This window comes from Stegodyphus dumicola, chromosome 9, assembly GCF_044657685.1.
Source record: "Stegodyphus dumicola isolate Sdum_Otavi_A_Nest chromosome 9, ASM4465768v1".
Taxonomy (NCBI): Eukaryota; Metazoa; Arthropoda; class Arachnida; order Araneae; family Eresidae; genus Stegodyphus; species Stegodyphus dumicola.
Window position 1 is genome coordinate 39,373,032 of NC_140776.1, and position 22,206 is coordinate 39,395,237.

General features: G+C 35.3%; 1 protein-coding gene across 3 annotated transcripts in view; it reads left to right on the forward strand.

The window, feature by feature from the left end:
• Positions 1-22,206, forward strand: part of LOC118183789 (uncharacterized) — a 193,401-nt gene that overhangs the window by 116,139 nt on the left and 55,056 nt on the right. The window contains exons 2-3 of one of the 3 annotated variants that reach the window (XM_085823341.1): positions 14,939-14,982; positions 16,231-16,353. In XM_085823341.1, the coding sequence (XP_085679467.1) occupies positions 14,939-14,982; positions 16,231-16,353 (167 nt within the window). Of the gene's footprint in view, positions 1-14,938; positions 14,983-16,230; positions 16,354-16,675; positions 16,699-22,206 lie in introns of those variants that run through there. The other 2 variants (XM_035353391.2, XM_085823342.1) reach the window with 2 other exon arrangements.

The window sequence follows — 22,206 nt, forward strand, 5'->3', positions numbered from 1 at the left end:
TCGCCCGATTTTGATCTGAAGAAGATTTAAAGCTAGTGACTGGTTTTCGTTGTAATATTCAGCAACAAATATATCTGATTCAATGAAACGAAAACAAAACTATCATAAAGATGATTTATAGCAACAGGGCAGGAATGTGCATACAATATCAATTTAATGACTACTATGAGAGAAAGTAAGTTATAACGAGCATATAATTTTGAGTTTCGTAAGAAAACCAATGCTGTAGGACATTTAAGGACTGATATCGTATGAAATAAATTGCCAAAATAAACCACAAAAAACCACCAATTTTTTAAGAGAGTTTCTTATTTTAAAGTTCAGTAATAATTTTGCATTTAAACAAATTGTATTCCTCCTGTTTCTCTAGCGCACAAATTTCATATATTTTCCAATTCCAAAAATGTGATAAAAATATTTGGAATAAAAACGGTTAAATGTTCTATATAGCCTTAAACAAAGGCTTTCCGCTATTTTTTAGTGTTTTACTTTTCAGTGTTTTACTGTTTACAATGAGCACGAGAACTTTACTCATAAGTAAAAATGTTAAAGTATAAATTAAATATTCAAAAACAAAATAGCGGTAGTTTTTTAAATGATATTGTGTAGTGATTTTTATGAAACAATCATTACTTTCATTATTGATGTTTTATGAAAAATATATAGTACCTAGTCGCTCAAGCGAGATGGTGGTTAGGGACTCTGACCATCCTACCAAAAGGCCGGATTCGAATCCCAGAGAAGGCATGGGTATTCGTAAATGTATAGTGTCTGTGCGACATGGCGGCATTCAAAATATGAGGCCAGCATAAAGTCCTCTCGAGAGGCTGATGGTAGGGTAAGCGAGATGGGAGACCCTCCAATCCATCCTCCACCTTCAAAACAGGAGGGTGGAAATGAGAAAGGTCATACTGTCACCTGTATGGTACCCAACAAACGGCGCAATCTCTACTTTTTTTCCACGATGAATTTCTTGGGTTTGTTCTGATTTCAGACAAGAGAGATTAATCACAATAGTATACAGACTCAAACTTCATTTTTCGATAATTGACTTACATTAATTTAAGTGTATTGTTTTTTATATACACTGTTGGCCACCGTAAATGCAACAACACCCTGAAGGAAGCATGCAAATAACATGAAAATTACAACATGCATTAACGGATGTTAGATATGCAAATCATTAGAATTTCAGCGCAGACGCACATCACATCCTCCTGTGGTGCCACTTCAAAGCGCTATATAAGGCTTGGAGTTTTTGACGATTTCAAGTTCGGCAATTGTGTTTTTCTTGTGGTTTCCCAAAAAAAATCAATTAATGCCTCTTAGTAAACAGCGATCATCGGTTGATCAAGTATCCGAGTTCGACAAAGGAAGGATAGTGGCCTACCGAGAGTGTGGATTATCTTTCATGGACATCGGTAGTCGTGTTGAACGAAACCAAACAACTGTAATGCGAATATCCACCTCAGTGCACCACTTCACGTGATGACAGGAACATTGTGCGCATGGCGGTGACGGATCGCTCAGTCAGATCACGAACCATAGCACAGCACATTCATCCAGTGTCGCATCATCCAGTAACGTATCATCCAGTGTCGGCGCGCACCATTCGATGCCGTTTACAGCAGAGTGGTCCATCCGCAACACGTTCATTGCTTTGTCTACCCTTGACGAAGAGCCACAGACGTCTCCGCCGCCAGTGGTGCGATGAAAGAAGGATGTGGACGGCAGAATGGAATGAAATTGTCTTTACTTACGAGTCACGCTTCTGTCTAAAACACCACGATGGTCGGATCTGAGTCTGGAGACACCGTGGAGAGAAGATGCTGAACAGCTGGGTTATGCACCGTCACACTGGCCCTGCACCGGGTATTATGGAAAGGGGCGGTATTGGATATCACTTTCGCACTCCTCTAATACGCATTGCCGGTACTTTAAACAACCAACTCTACATCTCCAAGGTGTTGGAGCCAGTTGTCCTTTCTTACCTTCAGGGCTTGCCCACAGCCATATTTCAACAGGATAATGCGCGACCACACGTGGCACGCATTGTCCAAGGTTTCTTCGTCAATCGAAACAATTGAATTGCTTCCCTGGCCGGCTCGCTCTCCGGATCTTTCGCCGATAGAAAACATGTGGTTCAGGGTTGCTGAACGATTGACCCAGATTACATCCCAAGTTGCCACACCAGATCAACTTTGGCAACGTGTGGAAGCTGCTTGGTCTGCTGTCCCCAAGAACACATCCAAAGTCTCTTTGAATCAATGCCGAGGCGTGTGGCACCGGTGATCTCCAACAATGGGCGGCTACTCTGGCTACTGACTCTGGAAGGAACCACACTTCACAGAAGTCTATAAATTTAATCATTTGATACTTGGTCAGCATGTTATCAATTAAATAAATTTTGTTGTGATATCTCTTGTCTTTCTTGGTGTTGCAATTTGGGTGGCCAGCAGTGTATAACAGCGATTCTGATGTTAGTTCAAGTCTTACTAGTTTTGTCCCTATTCCGTCTATTTTAATAAAGGGTTGAATAACATGGCACACAATAAATTTTCGGTTATAATCGTATACATTATTTATGCTGTAATAAAAGGTGCTGCATGATGATATTACAGTTTTCAATATTGTTGCTTGCGTGCGTGCTCGTAATGAATTGAATGCACGCAGAACCGATGACAGCTTGATAAAATATATTTTACCGCAAGAAACACTTCACAGATCTGGAACTTTTCGCAAAAATACTCGTCCAGCTCTTTTCAGTATCACAGAGCGCAATCAGGTGGTACACTTCACACTACTACGAACGTTAAACACAACGCAGTGCAAAGCATATCTAAAGAGCGAAGCTCGCACGGAAATATCTCAGTACTCCGAAATCAACTCTCAACTGAAAAACTGAGAGCTGATACTCTCTACAGTCTTATATCTCGGCCGCCGAGAAATCTCTAGTACCTTCCATTTCTAAAAATTACTGGAAGACATATACAGTTAAAGTTACATATGACGACCAGGACGGTTACAGTTACACATAAGGATCAATAACAGTTATTCAGTTATAGTACCAATTATAGTTATACAGGAGTGGGACGCGAATAGCTCGAAATGATCCCCAAATCAGGTGACCTTTGGCCACTTCTCGTCAAATTTGGCAACAAAAATGAGTCGCCAAAACTATCTCCAGCTTGGTGATATCTTGCCAATTCATCGAGATAGCCATTTACTCAGTGTTAAATTGATTTGCCACTGTAATCTTATTCTTCCGTTAGAGTTTCAACTCTTTCAAGAATTTTCTGTTACATTAGCCAAAACATGTTACATTATACAAAAATACTACAATTTTACATATAATTTCACTAATTATTATTATTCCCATATATACGAAATTCGTAACAATATCGCACTTAATGTGTCCAGTAAACTGTCAAATCTCTTCTAGGTATTTATACTCAGAATTATTTAAATTCGAATTCATTTGGAGTATCAAAAAATCACGTGAACAATTTGCCATTAATATTTTGTACTTTTACAATTCTTATTCATCATTACTAAAAAAATGATCTGTGACAGCTTAATATATAAGACTACCAGACGGATTACACATGTACAATGAAGAAATTTAGTACCATACATTTGCACATTTTTATAATATTTATGAACCTTTGTGAGTTATTTGTAACATTTATGAATCATTATGAATAAAACACAGAAGTAAAAGTATCATAAAAAAGCAGACCAATACACATCTCTTAATATTTTAAACTACGATTTTAGTAAAGTAAAATTAGTAACTTTCGTAAACTTAAACTGTAATATTTTAGTGAACTTTAGAAATCCTCGTTCAGAGTTTTGCTACCTTCTAGTACTTTTCTTCAATTCAGATCCATACAGAAACGGACATAACCAAATCCTGCTAAAGGACAGGAAAATCCACAGAAAGGATTACCTCTCAGTAATCCTACACGTAAATTCCGCATCATTTGATCTGGCCTGTAAATCCTATAGTTAAATTTCACTCCAATGAGTAATTTTCCTTAAACATTTTGAATATCCAAAAGAAGAAATTTTCTGAATATACAATTTCAATACTTGTATATACTGAAATAAATGCGTGCCATTAGAACAAGTGAACATGTTCGAGCTACACCAACTCAGTTTCGAAGAACTACTGCGAATAAAAATAGTCAATAACTGAAAATGTAAGATGAGTAGCAAGAAAACAAGATAGTGCAGGTTCTTAATAACGGATCTCTTTCATTAAGAAAATAATTATCAGAACCACGTGTAAAAGAAGAAATCAAAATCGACTGAAGGGAGGGAGGAAAATGCAAAAACTTCTCAGAAACGCCTTTTTCAGAGGGGGGGGGGGATTTACCTCAATTATTACTATGCAATAACTAAGCTTGAATACTATGATGTTAATTTACCATAATATCACACAGAGATACCTCTTTGGCGACAAATTTGGTATCACTGATTGAAAGTATGTGAAGATGCTGCGTAATTTACAAGAAGCAACGTCATAGCCAAACAGATCAGATCAGCTGCGTAACTAGATCATAAAAGAGAGAAAATTAGCATATAGTTTCCAAATTGGCCTCTCAACGATTTATCTGCAACACATTCTGAGCCTGAATTTGCTTATTTAGTGCATTAAGTAGGCAATCGAGAAAGCTGGGATCATGCCTCTACTTAAAATTTAGAAGTATAAAAAATGACAAGATAATGAGGGGTTTAGTTTAATATCCTTCATTATTTGTTTTATAAGGTACTCTGAAAGTTATCGATTTAAATAAAGCTAAGTTTTTAATATTGATCTTCTATTTTTGTGCTCAGGATGCGCAAATTATATTGGTTCCTTTAATTTATATGTTTTGCTTTAGTATGCACATGATTTACTAATAGTAGCTTAAATTTATCTTGTTCAGAACATTTTAATGTAACGTTCGTTCCCTATCAGAGCGTAAATGCACTAGTGCTAAAAAAATAAGCAACAAAAGTTAAATCAAAACATACAGCTTATATGCGAGGTAGAGGTTGCATCACTGAATAAAAGTAGGCAACCAAAACATTAACATAAAGGGCAATCCCACAGTCACACCACAACGCCTTAAAAAGGGGCATGCCGGACCGTTGTGCGTCAGTTCTCAAGCAGCAATAGTTCTGTATAAGCCGGGATAGACAAAACAGAAAGCTTGAGCCGAAGACATCATTTGCATGATGAAATGCATTGTAGGGCTGTCGGAATTTTGCAAGATGGTGCAAGGCAATTCGCGACTGCGAGAGATTTTAGTGTGCATCGTAGGGCTCTAAACAAACTGTGGAATCGTTACCAATGGGATCAAAACCCTTGCAAAAGACGTGATCTGGACGTCGGCGAATCACCACAACGGCATACGATCGCCTCTTGTTGCTATGTGCAAGACGCCGTAAATAACTAACACCACAACAGCTGGCGTCGCATCTCTCTCCTGCTGCAGAACGGCCCATATCCCGCCAAACTGTGTCAGGTCGACAGTACACCATGGAGCAGGCTTCCGTCCTAGAAATCTATGCGCAATGATGCCTGTTCGGTGGAAGAATCTCAGGGTAGAACCGACAGAAGTAAATTTATTCGTTGTCACTGAAGAGTTTCGTGGACAGGCTATGTTATTGTTGCTTGCATAGGAATGCTACGCATAGGAATGCTACGATATTCGTGGGGGGGTTACTTTAGACAATAATATGCTTTCGTGTTTGAATCACTAAATGAGTCTATAGTCATAGCAAAAGTAGCTGCATGAAGGTGAACTGTACGCCCGACGGCCTGTGGTTTGCGTTCCTTTGTCTCCATCGCATATCAGAAGGCGATTGAATTGTGATGTCGCATCTGGACATCAGGGCAGTGTGATTACTTACTCTTTAGTGATGAGTCTCGATCTAACATCTAGAACGATTCTTGAAGGGCAATGATTTGGCGAGAGCCAGGGACACGCTATCAGGAGCAAAACATCGTCGAGAGCGACCTTTACAGAAGAGGAGCAGCCCTGGAGGAGGAGGCTTACCTGTATGGGCTGAGATAGCAACGAAGAACCCTCGACTGCATAGAAGACTAGTGGTCAGTTATCTGTTGTCTAAAAGCCATTCCACATCTGCCATGGCTTGCTAGATCACCGTACACGAATCCCATACAGCATATAAATAGCTTCGCCAATTGCCTCCAGGTTTAATTTATTTAGTTTATGTGGTCTAGTAATACCACACCAACTTCTTGCATTAATTTCACATATATCCATTAAATAGTTTTTGTCTTATTCCGTGTTTTGCCTTTGTAGCTTATTTTTTTAGCAGGAGTGTAGATAGAGCAACATTCATATTAGTCAATGGTATACTAATGAGGTAAATAAGAGCTGCTTAAAAGCTCAAACCTTGCATTATATTTTAAATTAAAAACGGTAAGAATCAGAAATGATTAGCTAGAAGGATTTTAAAATAATTTATCCTACAAGTACACCTTTCTTGTTTAACAATATCTTTTCCTGTACGTAAGTTTGCCAGTTAACTAAGAAACGCAGTTCCTTGTGTTTTTCATCCCTCAGCCAATAATTTAATAGTAAGAGAACTAAAATAAAATCTTCTACATTGAGATTAAACTCCAAAATATTCCAAGCAAGTTTTCTGTATTTAAACAGGCTGCACTTAAATAGCATGATTAAACTTTCCAGAATTCAAGAAGGAAAATATCGATTGTTTTCTTGGCGACAAGAACTATTCAAGTGGATAATAGGCAAACAACTTTGAAAGTACCAATTTGCTCTGCGCTTCCTAGGGGATAGTTCTTTGTTTACAAAATTATTTACAAACTTCCTCCTCAAAAGAAAAAAAAAAAAGAATAAAGGTAATTTTCCATATACTTTTATTTTTGTTCTTTCCGTTCTTCTTTCTTTAGGGGATTCTTTTCCTAACTTGCACTTAGTAAAATTGTCTTGGACTAAATTTCACCAAACTTCTTTACGTTATTCTCTCATTAGTTCGTTGGAAGTAATTCCTTCATTTTATTTTTTCCCCTTTTTAAATATTTTTACAAACTTTGAAAAGAACGGAAGCGGTCGGGATACGAAAGAAATAATGAAATGCCCGGAAGACATTTCCTGTAATAAGCTGTTTCAATTACTGCCATCTGGTGGTAAAATGTGATAGCTGTACTACGGAATCGACGCTTTGGGAATATGTAATCAATAAAACACTATTTACGCGTAATGAAATGCCATTATCTGAGTTAGCACGCAGACACCGCTTGCTTTCTCGAATTGTTATATTATTCCCTGTTTTATTTATAAGAAACTAAGTCATACTGAAACAAAGGAGGATTCTGTTAAACGAAAAGTTATATATTAGAATTTTTAATAAAAGCAAAATAAGTTCATTTACATACCTTTTGAATTGATTTCAATAACTTTTTTTACATTGTTTACATACAAGTTTTTGAATCTCTAAAGAAAACTTAATTGAAAGACAAGTAAAGAAAGCAAAATAATAATTTTATTTGCATGGTTTTTTAGATTAATTTCAGTTAATAAATGTCACTATGAAATTTTTGAGATACACGCAGACGAGAAGTAGCAGAAATAAATTAATGATTATATTTGAAAATATGAACTATTTTAGCCTGAAATACGATTTTTTATTGGCCAATTGCAAGTAGTTTAGCGTAGAATAAATTTTAGGCAGAAGGAAAAATGGAGGTGATGAGAGAAAATTATATCGCGTAATTATTTTATGACTTAAAAAATGTTTTGAAAAAATCTGAAAGGTTTCAGATTTTAAATTACGTCCAAAGGGGCATTTTTAATGTTTTGTGTGTTACCTTTATTTATTAAATATCATGCTGTACGTACTCAAACCATAAAATTAAGTTCAACAGCAATATAGCAAAATAATTTTAAAATGAGCATATCTTTAGAATTTCCGATACAGAGTCTCACGCGTTGGAGATAATTTTTTTTTTTTTTTTTTTTTCCATACAGAGTAGCCATTGTTTAGATTTTTAATCAAAAATTTCTTGAAGTGTTACAAAATATGAAATCAATAATAAATCAAATTTCAAATTTAAATTAGGGCTTCCACATGCTCATACTCTGTAGAAGATTACGTTATTCAAATTTTGATAGCTCTAAGTACAGTTGTTTTATCACAGTGCCAGAAACACACCGAGTGAGGGAAACACTCCGAGTCAAATATTGGTGAATTAACCCACTAACTTCACAGGCCATGGCCATTCTGAATCTCATCTACATCGCTTCCACCTAAGTGAAACAGATACTTGTGGCTGTGGAGAAGTGGGTGATCCAGATTACTATCTCTTTTCTTGCACCGACACTGCTCATTTTCATCAAAAGAAACCAAGCCAGCAATCGAAAAATTTGATTAAGAATAACATAGTCAGAGTAAAGCTGAGAAAACTTATGATATACTGTGCAACAAAGAACTCAGCTGTAAGTGGACACAACAGGGCAACCTAGCACTTGGCATCTTGCTCGATCAGAAATTAACCAATAACTATGCACACCTTTTTCTCAGAACATCACGTCTCTATAATTTGTAATACTAATAATGACACTCTGCAAAGCAGAAGCACAACAGTAGGCCTCATTACACAAAGTTTCATTAGTAATATAAACATTCAAACGTTTCATTGTAATCTCCTTCAATAGTACATGCATACATGCTGTTTTTTGTGTGTGTTCAATTGTAACTGCATTTATATACCCACTGCATCTATGTATAATCCTTGTTTCGTTTTGCTGCTTATTGTAACAACAGAATTCAATCTTTGCTTCAATTGTATTATGATTATTACCTTGTTCCATACTAATATCATAATTGCTTCATTGAACAGAGCAAGTAATTTTAATAGCACCTTCAATGCATTGTTCAGTAGTGCTCTGTGAAGTTAGCCTGAAAGGGGTATAATATATGATACGTATTCTAAATGTTAAGTCATATATCTGTAATGCAGCCTCGTGTATCTTAGACTGTAATATTGTAACTGTGCTTGTTAAGTCTTAAATTTAATCTCTATCTGAACACGGGACCATCAGTCATCTCACTTAGTCGGTGATTAGGACAAGACTGTGTAGCCTTCGAGGACTTATGCATTGCTGTAAATAGCCTTGTGAACTTCTTATTCTTGATATGTTTGTAGCACTCTGTTCTGCCAGCTTTCCTGCGGAGGGGGCGCGGCAGCATAAGATCGCTTCTGAAAAAGAGGACAATAATGCTATGAGGCAAATGTTTTAGCTGTAGGGTAAGCACTCCTCTTCTACAGCGTAAAAGCAACAGTAAAAAAGTGCCAGAAACGTACATACATTCATGCATATTCTTCATTATTTATTTTCTTTAAATATAATACAGGGCGATAGTATTTGATGTCAACAATTTGAAAAGTGAAACAACGTTTATCGTGAATGTACGCAAAATTCCAAAACGAAATTAATAGTCCTTCTGGGCAAATTGCCCGTTAGGAATTTTAAATTATTGATAATTCTACAACTATTGCATTTAGATTAACTAAAAGCATACGAACCTTAATCGGAACATAAGAACATCATAATGCAATCACTTTTAAAGCAAAGAAATGCGCAATTTACTAATACATAAGAATAAAAAAAAACTGAGCTGAACGAGGCGGTAACAGAGTGTACATACCTATATTTATATATAGGTGGTCAACTAACATGTTATAGAAGTCTCATATACAAAATTTCAACGTTCTGAGACTACTCATTATGCGAGATACATATGTATGTACTACGTACGTACGCACGTACATACAAACCTCACAAAAAAATCCCTGCTGTTCTATTTTAAATCCATTTTGGGAAAACGAGTGCTTTATTATGTCCGTACGTTTAGATGTTACTCAAAGACATCGCTCAAATGGATTCAAGCGCGGTCAAAATAGATATTTGTCGTCGAAATGTGATAACCGAAATTTTTCGAGATTACAATACTTCTTTTAAACTTCGTAATTAAAAATAAATATTACTTCGTAAAGTAAAAATTCGTACGATTTTATTTAGATTAGTTTTTAGCCCAAAAGACTATTGCCCTCAAACGAGATTTTGCGTCGAATCACTATAAATACGATATTTCACTTTTCCTTCAAGTCTGTTGCTATTCTGCAAAATGTAAGATATTTATCTTTTAGATTGAATATGTCTGTTATGGATTAACAAGCTAAGCTATTTGGAAGCCATAGATGCACCTCTTATTCGTTTCTTACTTTTGAATTGGATTCATGTAAACAATATGTAAGGCTCTTTTATTTTTAATTAGCCAGATATTTTATGTTTTTCATCTATACTGTCACTTCTTCCTTCGTTTTCCCTCCAAAATGAAAATTCAGATCGCGTGTATTTAAAGTAAGGATTTTAGATTGAAACACAAAGCATTATCTGCCTCTCGAAGCTGCGTTACTAGGTTCCTGAATAATGTAAGATTTCCAGTCTTCGGCATTGTAATAACCGATGATTAATATACACGCCGGTTACATTTTGAGCACACTTCGCTTTAAATTGATTTATGTAGCCTTGGCTGCTAGTGTAGTAGAATTTAAATTTTGCATTTGACTTACTGGGTTAACGTTACCTTTTCACAAGTGTTAGGCTGAGTTGTAAGCACAGAATGTGCCGTCTGTTCTTAAATTTCATTTGTTAATTTAGGCTTAGCGATAACTCGCTTAATGTCTACCAAGGTTTGGAAACTTTGGATGACTGCAAAGCACACTAAACTCTACAAAAGAATGCACTTAATTAATTGTCTATCTAATTAAACTATTCAATATTTTCATAGAATGATGTTATACATTTTTTATTATTTAAGTGTTTGTTTTATTGGTAAAAATGAAAATTAATGAATTATTTGATTGAGAAACTCAGCGATTTGAAAGCCAGCAGTGGCAACACTGTATGGAATAAAACATTTTTGTCTCTAGCGCACAAGACTATCTATCGGAAATTTTAAAGGTAGGCTGCTTTTAAATATTTTATGCTTTTGCCATTGAATTGAATCTTATGTGGCGTAAATGCGAAGAACGTGATATTTAATAAATAAATTTCACACACAAAATTCAAAATTTGGGCTTCCAGGTGCACATTTTTCCTTTTGGAGGACTACCTTATTCAAAATTTCATCGCTCTATAGGTACACTTTTCATAGTGCGAGAAACACACATGTATTCCTATTACTCCTACAGATTCTTCATTATTTAATATTTTTAAATAATACGGGGCAATGGTATTTGGTGGCAACAATTTCAAAAGTGATGCAGCCTTCTATAGTGATTCAACATAAATCCTATTTTCAGACTCGCGAGCTCAGCGAAGAAAACTGTAACAGACCCTTTTGGGTGATCATTTTAAGAAACTTTTCAGTCTCCTTTCCCTCCCCCCCCTTAAAACCTTGTCCACCATTAAAACCTTTTTTTTTTTTGAGCTCCCTTTTTCCTCTACGATTCTCTTCAAATTTTCTTCATTTTAAATTAACCTTGAAGGAAATATTAGAAAAAAATATTGCATTACTATAACAATACAATTATTAGAAGTTTTCCAAAGTTTTGGTATGTGAATTCTGGTAAACTTTATTATTTAAGTATTATTCACGTTCTTGTCACGTAACTCCAGCTCCCGTGCTAAACTCGACTTATTATATTCACTCCGAATCATGTAAATTCGCTTTAAAAGTTAATGCAGATAGCTATGCGGACATGTATTCATAAAGCAGTTAAGATTAGAAAATGTTGCATGAGGAAATACGAAGGATATAATCACCTAAATATATCGGTTGCATAACTGAATGTTACTGTAGAAGGAATTAATTACATTCAGTTACTGATGGTTGCAGTTAAACTCATATTGCAATAGTGCATTTCCCTGATAATGCGGATAGAGTTTAGTAGTATATTAGATCGTTAATGTATTCATCTGCTGTTAAGTGGATCTCGGAGCTCAATAAAGGAGGCAGCTGGAGCATTTAAGTTATTTCTAATATCTCTCTGTTTGCTTGAAAGGAACATAGAAAACACTTTCGATGCGTATGTCCCCGGAATGCAACATTCAGCTTGATACTTTATGAGGTAGTTTACCACAAAAAATTTCTATGTTACCCATTAAGTTTATTGTACGGATGGTTCTGACTATCGTTTATATTAACTGTATAGAAAATTATTTCCTTTTGTTTATGGAGTTGCATGATATTTACAGTACTGGAATTATTCTTAAAATCATATTACTTCGTTTTCACTTTTAAAAGTGCTTTGATAACTCACAAAATATATTTAAGACAGTAATATAGTCGACCAGATGGTATAGTGTTTAAGGGAGACTACTTGGGTACCGAAGGGCCCGGGTTCGAATCCCGAAGAAGGCATGGATGTTTGCAAATGTCTGCAGCATGGGGGCACTCTAAGTAAATGGTGAGCCGAAAGTCCTCTCATGTGGTTTGGTGGTAGGGAAGAGGGGTGAAGGACTCCAAATTGGAGTGAAAGAAGAAGTCCAACCTCCTTGAGGCTCTGGCAACTATTCTTCCATGAAATACATGGACAAGACAACAGTACAAAAACAACAAGACGGTAATATAATCAGAAAGGAAATAAAATGTTTTAGGATTTTCCAGTTTCAGAACATTTGTAAATTACTAAGTAAATTACTAAGCTAAGCTTTTATGCAAGATTAGTCTTGGATAATTCTTAAATTCCTTAAATTCTAAGAAACTCCTTAAATTCTAAGAAACGAATGTGAATATTCTTTAATGGAGAACAAAATATTTAAATTTAAAATCATGATTTCCATTGCTGCAAAATCCACTGCGTCGCAGAAATAATGCCAATGTGTAATCATTCTAAATTTCAAATCTCGAAATTCGTCCTATTAAAATTCATTCAGCATTTTGTCACTTTTTCCATATTTTTTTTTTTTTTTTTTTTTCATTTGAATGTTTCATTCAGAATGTCTTTGTATGCGACTTGAATCTAAATGTTATTAGCAATACAGAAGAAAAAGGCAGGAAAAAATACCAAAACTTGAATAGAAACTCACGGTCACCAGAATAATGTTTCTAAATATATATAAAGCAGGAAGACAACATGAATTAGAGAGACCTATATATATATATATGAAGTTATTAATATTTTCATAATAGTGAGGAATAATTAAGGGTTATTGCTAGTTTAAATTATAATTTTGAGACTCACATATTTTTTTTATCTTTCGTATATATATATATATCTTACGTATATTATATATTAGGCAATTTTATGCCTAATATATATTATATATTAGGTATATTATATATTAGGCAGAAAATTGCTTAATATATAATATGTGATATGTCACATATATAAAAAAAATATGAATCTCAAAATTATAATTTAAACTAGCAATAACCCTTAATTATCCCTCACTATTATAAAAATATTAATAATTTTTCTGGGCTGCGTTATTTCTATATCATTCTATGTGACATGGCTTGCATGGTGCTGATGACATAGCTGATTCGGAAGTTGAACTCAAAATTTCGAGAGCTAAAACTTTCTCTTAACGAAAACTTAAACCGAAACCTTCTGTTGGTGGACTTCCATGTTGAATTATATATATCAAGTCTATGAAGTACAGATAGACAGGCTCAACAGGTGTCCTGCTCTGGGCAGGACTATCCCGGTTTGATGGTGTTGTCCCTGCGTCCTGACCAGTTTATCATTTGTCTCGGTTATCAGATAAGTTTTTTAAAGTACCGAATATGTAAGAAGTAAAAATAGGGCAAAAATAGGTGAAACTGCGATTTTTCAAGAAAAATGTTTCATCTGTTACATTTCTGTTGCCAATCTAAATACATTGTATCTAAATCTAAGTACTTTTAATGCTGTCCGGGTGTATGCGGTCTAATGAATTTAAATGTTTCATTCTTTCATGCAACTGTTTTTCCTGGAATTTATAATACCATGCAGTTTATGAGATACAGATATTTTTATTTCATTTTTTACATAGTTTCTTTTAATTATTGTTGACAACAGTGGAATTTCTCCTGGCCACATCATCGTTACGGCATGCTAAGTTCAAATTTCGAGTCGTCATTTGCGATTATTTTGTACTGTATATTAAATTAATTTAATTTCTGAAATTCCAGGAAGAAACTGTATGTTCACTGATCGTACAGACAAAGTGAAATAATAACTGAGTTTGTATCAACTTTTTAAGAAAGTTCACACTAGTGATTAATACTAATAACTTCTTAATAATAAGACGTTCAAAATTTCTTTTAACTCTTTGTTATTTTTGTGAACAAATTCTTTATTTACATTTTTCAATCGGAGGTACTTATCTTAGTAAGTTTTATTCTCGGTTATATTTTCTCAACATTGTTCGTATTTCAGCAAAAAATATTATAGCGAGCTTTTATATATATATTAGAGATTAGTCCGGCTCTATAAATTGAGTTTACCGATCTGGACTACCGTATAACGAAACGAATCTAGTAACCCAAAATGTAAAGATGAGATATCCCCTACGTATATTTCCTGTGTTCTATTTTTCAACTGGAATAGCAGCTAGTAACTCTAACACTTATTATAATTGCAGTAAAATCTCAAATATGAATAGCCTCTTTGATTTATTATCATTTCTATCATATAAACGAGGGAAAAAAACCAAAAAGTCATATTAAACTAAATTTTATATTTTTCCTATAAGAAACAATTGCTTTCTTAAAATCAAAAAGGGAAAGCAATTTTCTGCCTAATCTCTTTTGCTGTTTGCTTTTCTGAAGTTGCCAATTTGAGAAAGCAAATTTTCAAATAAGCTTCAAGTTTGTTCAGCAGGCAGGGAAATTCAATTTGTTTCTTTTAAAAGTTTTCCCGTGTGTTGGACTTCATCCAAGAATAATATTTCTTTATTTTCAGAGCTGCGATTACCGCTGTGGAGCAGAAAATGCGACGAAGAACAGGTAAGAAACTTTGATTTTTAATAGTATCAAAATTCGAATTCGAATGCTAAAACGATTACGTAGGCAATGGTAACTATAAAATTCCAGACCAAAGATTCTAACTTTCCATATTTACTTTGCATTTATTTCTATATTTATTTTTTGAACATAGAACTAGAAAAAATGTGAAAACATTAAAACTTCATCGTACCCATTAGTTCTCATTTTTAATGCAAACGCTAAGATGCAGGGAAATAAAAGAAAACTTTGCAGTCGGTTTGTTTCGCAATAAAAGAGGCAGTTCAGAGCCTATTTTAGTTCCTCCACTCTTGCGTATAATGTAAATAGCTATTACTAAAAGTGAAGGAGGTCCAGGTAAAATGATAGTTTAAATGATTAACATAATGTATTTAACTATTCATTTTTATAATTCCTTAAATTACTGAAATATTTTTATTCATTATCGATTGGCAACAGCCCTTATTTAAAACGAACAGGGAATTGGAAACTATGACACCTATTCGAGGTGTGTTACATATTTTGTACTTTTTCTATGTGTTAAAAAGACCACCGTTTCATATTTCAAAGCTGTAAAGTCATTAGGTTTAATTAAAAGTCAAACAACAAAAATCAGCCTTATATCTGCAAATTTTCACAGGATTAGTTTCGATGGTTTAAACGAACCATCAACCTCAGCTGCCAAAGCGCAAATGAGGGAGATAAGATATAGTGATTAGACAAGATAAGAATGGCTAGACAGGAGCTAAGCTACTTGCGCCATCTATTGATGAAACGAGAACTAAGACATATTTTCCTTAAAAGTTGAAGGCAAAGATGGATTGGAAATAAGATCGTTAACTAGAACAGAAAGTTTTTTTTTAATGTGAAATGCCTCTAGAAAATCTAATTCAACAATGGAAGATGTTTTTTGAATAATTTTGGCTGCAGAAAAATTAAAAGTGTGGTTTTCAGACCAACAATACTGGGAAACAGAGGACTTTTGTGTTTCCTCTTTTCTTTTTGTGTTTCCTTTTTTTTCTTTTTTGTTGCTTGACTTCTAAATAGATACTTGGTCTGCGTGTTATTTTATCTGCATTAGGTTTTTTTGAAGCAGAAGAAATGGGAAAAGGGCGACTGAAGATAAGCGGATTCAGTCGCAAAATCCAGGCGGTGACGAATTGTTATTCACCGCCTTTTAGTTCGGCCGGCACTGCATATAGTCATTAGGGTTTTTTTTTTTTTATTTTTATTTTTCATTTTTTTTAACAGGAGACGTGACAAACGTGCAGTGCTCTCGCCGGGACTCGAACCTGGACCTCTCGAATACGCGCCGAGTATACTACCATTACACCACGATGGCATGCAGGAAGGAGAGATAAAATACCTTATAAAGTAATATAATTTTTTTTTTGCTTTTTTCAGCTGTAACGAAGGGATTAAAATCATTCTGTTCTGCATTAATCATCATCAAGTGCATTCTTACAATTTGGATTGCCCTTTTATTCTGACGAAAAGGAAACATTTGTAATTTAACAGTTAAATAACAATTAGCTTTTTATTATAATCCTTCCTATATGCCTCGTCCCGTTAAATTGTTCTCTCAAAGCATATATTAATCAAAATTTTACGACAAGCGGCATGATCTAAAGATAGGATATAATTTTAACCGGCGAAGCAGTGGAATTCGCTGCAGAGTGCTACCATCTTGTTGACCAAAGCTGCTTGAAGAGTACAAATGTAAGAATTACTGAAAGATATTGTTGAAAATATGATTAGATTACATCGTTGTAATCATGTTGTAACTTTAACTCACTAGCAAGCTGCTGCTGTTGACAGTCAATGAGAAATCACGTAATTTAAAGTGTACTTCTATTATCGCAACTAATAACGTTCTAATTTGTTTTGAAGCAGGAAGAGAGCATAAACACTAGGCATAATATCTTGAGATCGACCATTAGGTTTGAAAAAAACAACGCACAGTTAGTTAATTTAACATCCTTGAAGTTATTAAACTTACATATGCGATTCATCGTTTTGTTTACTCTCTTGAAATTGGATTATTCCACATCTGCAACCTGCTTAATATAAATATTTTTAACTATCTGAGACCGACGAATTTCAGTTTTCAATCTTATGAGTCACAATTTCGCTCATCTACAAAATTTTTAAAGAGCATGACAGTTATCATCTTATCACTTTGTTCTTGTTTATTGTCTTGTTCTTTACTCAAAACATACACAAACACTGATTTAGAAACACTATTTTAACCCACTAATGGGCTGTACTTTGACCCAGGATACTGTAGTTCGACTCAGAATCAAATCCTGCCATACGAACTGGCTGCGTAGGTGTTTTCATGGTTTACTTCATAAGTAAAGTAAATATAAGACAGCTTCCATTTGGAAGTACTTGCAAGAAGGCTTCCCTCGCATTATGCAACAGCTATCGTGTCTTTTGCTGTATTCAATGAAACCAACACTAATAAAAGTCTAATTATATCCAAATCCACTAACTATAGTCATTTGTTCAAACTGCTGCGCTTATATCACGTGATTTAAATGTATTAGACATTATCCCAATTCACTTGTCAGAATACATTAAACCTCCAAATGGCCTAAGTAACTTGGATCGCAGCCCATTTGGTTATATGATAATTGTGTATAGATGCATTTCTTCTCCACACCCCTCTTATCTTATACTTTATACCAAACGAGTATTGAAATACAATTGAGGAGATTTTTATTTTCATTCATCATATTTCATTTTTTAAAAATTAGAGAGTGAAGAAATTACACTTCTCTTCAAAAAATAAGCAACAAAGGCAAAACACGGAATAAAACAAAGACTATTCAATGGATATGCGTGAAACTGATCCAAGAGGTTGTTGTGGCATTACTAGACCTCACAGCAAAGAATAAAGCAAGGACATACCAGAACACATGTGTTGCGATCATAACATCACGAAAGACCAAATGAATCGGGAAAATGTGCAATGGAAATATCACGCTAATAACTGGTATGATACCTTCTAGCTGAACTTCATGCTTGACAACGGCGAGGCAAGCTGGCAATGGTACGAATGAGAGAAATACAACCCGATCTACCTGGTCTAAAAATAGACCTATGATCTTGTTTGCGTCGCCTCTAGGTTCACCACAAAACAAAACTCAAGCACAATCACAACATTAAAATACAAACTATAAAAACACAGTTAACACATATCAAGTGAAAAGAAACAAGAACATATAGAATAAGACATCATAAGGCATAAAATCATTAGTATCGCAGAAAGTCAAAATGAATAAAATTACAACGCCAGATCAATTCTATAAAATTCCAAGATCACTAAAATACAAATAAAAATACAATAAAAGAGAATTTTTAATTAATACAGTTATAATTCTAATTATATAAAAACATCGCATGCACTCCTTTTACCGTTAAGCTGGCAATGGTGTCGGTGATCGCCTGTTGTGGCAGGAGTGCCCGTTCCTGCAGTAATTCAAGTCGGAGGTCGGGGAGGGTGCCTGGCGGCACAATGCTACCTGCTATTCGTCGCCCGAAGATGTTCCACACATAGGGTGTATGCGATTCAGTTGCTGTGATCTAGCAGGCTACGTGGATGTGGAATGATTTTACGTTCCTGATAACTCCGCACCACTCAACCTCTATGCGGGCGGGCGTAATCGTTCATAAATATCATATCGGTACGCAATGCAGCGATAAAATAAGCCACAAAAGGGTGTCGAATTTCATCGCTATATCGCACGGCTATGATGGAGCCACCAGGAATCACTTAGAGGTCGATGCGGCCATTCGTTGCTATCCCAGCCCATACAAGTAAGCCTCCTCCTCTGCAATGGACTCTTTCGACGATGTCTGGTACCCGATAGCATGTCCCTGGCTGCTGCCATATCATTGCCTTTCGGAAATCGTTCTAGATCTTAAATCGAAACTCGGCCACTGTTCTTAAATCGAAACTCAGCCCCACTGTTCTGATGTCTAGCTGAGATATTCAGGTGCCCAGTTGAATCGCGCTCTGAACATGTGCTGAGTACAACGGAACACAAAAAGAGGTCATCGGGAGTACGGTCCACTTTCATCTAGTCAACGCGACACAGTTTGGTGGATTATGGACCGTCCCACAGCAGCAGAGAGATGTGACGCCAACTGTGGTGCTGTTAATGATTTACAGTGTGTTGCACATAGCAACACAAAGCGATCGTCTGCCGTTATGGTAATCCTCCGGCGTCCAGGCTAAGGGTTTTTGATCCCTTTGGTAACGATTCCACAGCCTATTGATGACACTACAATTCACATTCAGATCTCTGGCACCAGCTTGCAACATCCAACAGTTCTCCAACGCATTTGGTGTCTTCGGCTCATACTTTCCGCTTTGGTTCTCTCGGATTACATGGAACTATCCCTGCTTGCGGACTGACGCATGGGACCGACATGGTCCTTTTTAATGCTTTGTTGTATGACTGTGGATTGCGTTTTATGATAATTTTGGTTGCCTATTTGTATTTGGTGATGAAACCTGTACCTCATAATAGTTAGGTAATATATGAACTATGTTGAGAGCAGCTCTTCTGATGCGATAGTGTGCGGTTTTTTTGTATTCCGTCACTCTGTGAGCTACCTGAAATATGCTAGCTGTGCGTTACTTAGAACTTACACTTGTTTAGTGAATACACTGCTTTGCTTTCGTAAATCTTGCAACTTTCTACAAACAAAAGAAATTTGAAAGATTTCAGATTTTAAATTACGTCCAAAAGGGCGTTTTTTAAACATTGTGTGTGATACCTTTATTTATTAAATATCATGTTCTTCGCACTTAAACCATAAAATTGAGTTCAACAACAATATTGCAAAATAATTTTAAACTGAGCATATCTTTAGAATTTCCAATACAGAATCTCACGCGATGGAGATCAAAATGTTTTTCCTGCACAACCTTACCATCGCTCGCTTTGAAATTTTTGAGTTTGTTAAACAAAAATTTGTTAAAGTTTTACAAAATATGAATTCGATAGTAAAACAAATTACAAATTACAAATTTGAACTTCCAGATGCCCATATTCGGAGTAGGATTACGTCATTCAAAATTGGATGGCTCTAGGTACCGTTATTTTACCACAATGCGTGAAACATACATACACTTATGCAGATTCCTTATTATTTAATTTCTTCAAATATAATACAGGGCGATATTATTTTTTGACAACGATTTGAAAAGTGATACAGCCTTTTAAAGGTTTCAACGCAAAATGCCAAAACAAAATGAATAGTGCTTCAGGGCAAATTGCCCCTTTGAACTAAAACAAAATCACATTTGCCAGCCAAGTTAGGGGTGCATGGTCTCAAGATATAGCTTTAGCTTACTTGGGAGTGCAAAGAATTTTTAAAGCAACAACACATCTGACGCACGTCGTTGTTTACTTCTATTGAAGTTAAAGCAAAATCAAAGTAACTTACCTTGTAGTTAGAACATTTTTTCCTCTTTTATTCTGCGCCAGTTGTCGAAGCCTTGTCACTCAAATTTGAACTATCGTTACTATCTGTTCATTTGTTTAAAAAAGTCTTTTTTGTTTATTAATTATCAGCATGGATTCGTTGATATTTTTACAATATTTCCCGTTCAATATATACACACGTACAAGATTGTACGACCTTCTCCAAACGTTCCTGAGTTTGATCACAAGCAGAAAAAAGAAATGCCAGTAGATGCCACTGCTGAGATAGAAATCATGTCACAGGAAGTAATAGATGCAAAAAATATATGAGAATAATCGACTACATTCTAACGCAATACCATAGAATTATTTCAGACTGAAAGAACTGAGTGACTGAATAAAATAGAGCCTTATGAAGCGAAATTGAGAGCAAGAATTACTTTAGATTAAAAGGAGTGTTACGAAGCGAATAACGGTATCTAATGCGTAGTTCGAAAGGCTAGTAATAACTTGACGATTCTTGTTCGAACGCTAATTTTGTTTAAACGAGTTTGCATCAGTGGTAAATTTGATCTTGATTTGGATACAAAAAATTCATGACCATATCTTTCATTTATATTTAATGAAAGCACCAAAATATATCACAGCAATACACATACATCGCAATGGCGAACCACAGTTACATAATGTAAAAAAGACAGAATTCTTTTGGCGCAACAGCGCCCTCTATACTATGAAAAGTTCCAACAAGGAGAAATACAAATGATAAAAATATAATTTGAATCGAATTAGATTATAAGGTATTTCTCCCGCCTTCATGGCATGCCTTCGTGGTGCGGTAGTTTGCACGCTGGGCGCGTATTCCAGAGGTCCGCCGTTCGATTCCCGGCGAATGCATTGCTAATTTTTCATTTCCTCTGCTTCCCCCCCAAAAATCCTAATGTCTCTACAGTGGTGCCCGTGATGATTCTCCACACCGCGGATTTGGAGACTGCGTATCCCAAATGCCCTTTAAAAAGGGGAAGTATATAAGGTATTTCTCCAGCCTTCTTGGCATGCCTTCGTGGTGTGGTGGTTTGCACGCTCGGCGCGTATTCCTGACGTCCGTAGTTCGATTCCCGGTGAAGGTGTTGCTCATTTTTCCTCTCTCCTGCTTCCGAAATAACCTAATGTATATTAGTATTTAAATATAAATACTGAGAAACTTTTAAGGAAGAATTATTTTAAGAAATAGGAAAAAATTATTAAAACTATAATTAATGAAAAATATGGCCGAGCTTTCAACACAAGTCTTGTTTCTACGGTTAAGCAGTGGAGGAGCGCTTCATCACTGCGCCGCAGGGCGCTGCGGCCCACACTATTATAAATGAAAACAAACACGTAGTTTCTATAAATAATATATTGCGATATATTGAAAATATTACATCGAACGGAGCTGCAGCAGTTGGTAAAACTAGGAGTTTGCCAGATTACGTTAATTAGCAAGATAATGCTGATTAATTTAATCTGACAAACTATAATATGAGGTGCAAAATGGGAAGACTAGGTGACAGCTTTTCCTAACTTTGAAATGGCAAACTTAGAAATATTGCAATAAAATAACAAGAAGGTCTTTAATTAGAATTTTTTCTGAAAAATTAAATTATTCAAATATTTAAATGGCCGTTCTAACAGTTCTTTAGACCGAGTCTCATTCATATTTTCTTAGGTAGATTCGAATTAATTTTTGCTTATTCTAATGCGGAATAAATGCGTGTTCCGTTTTGTCAAAAAAATATGCAACTAAAAG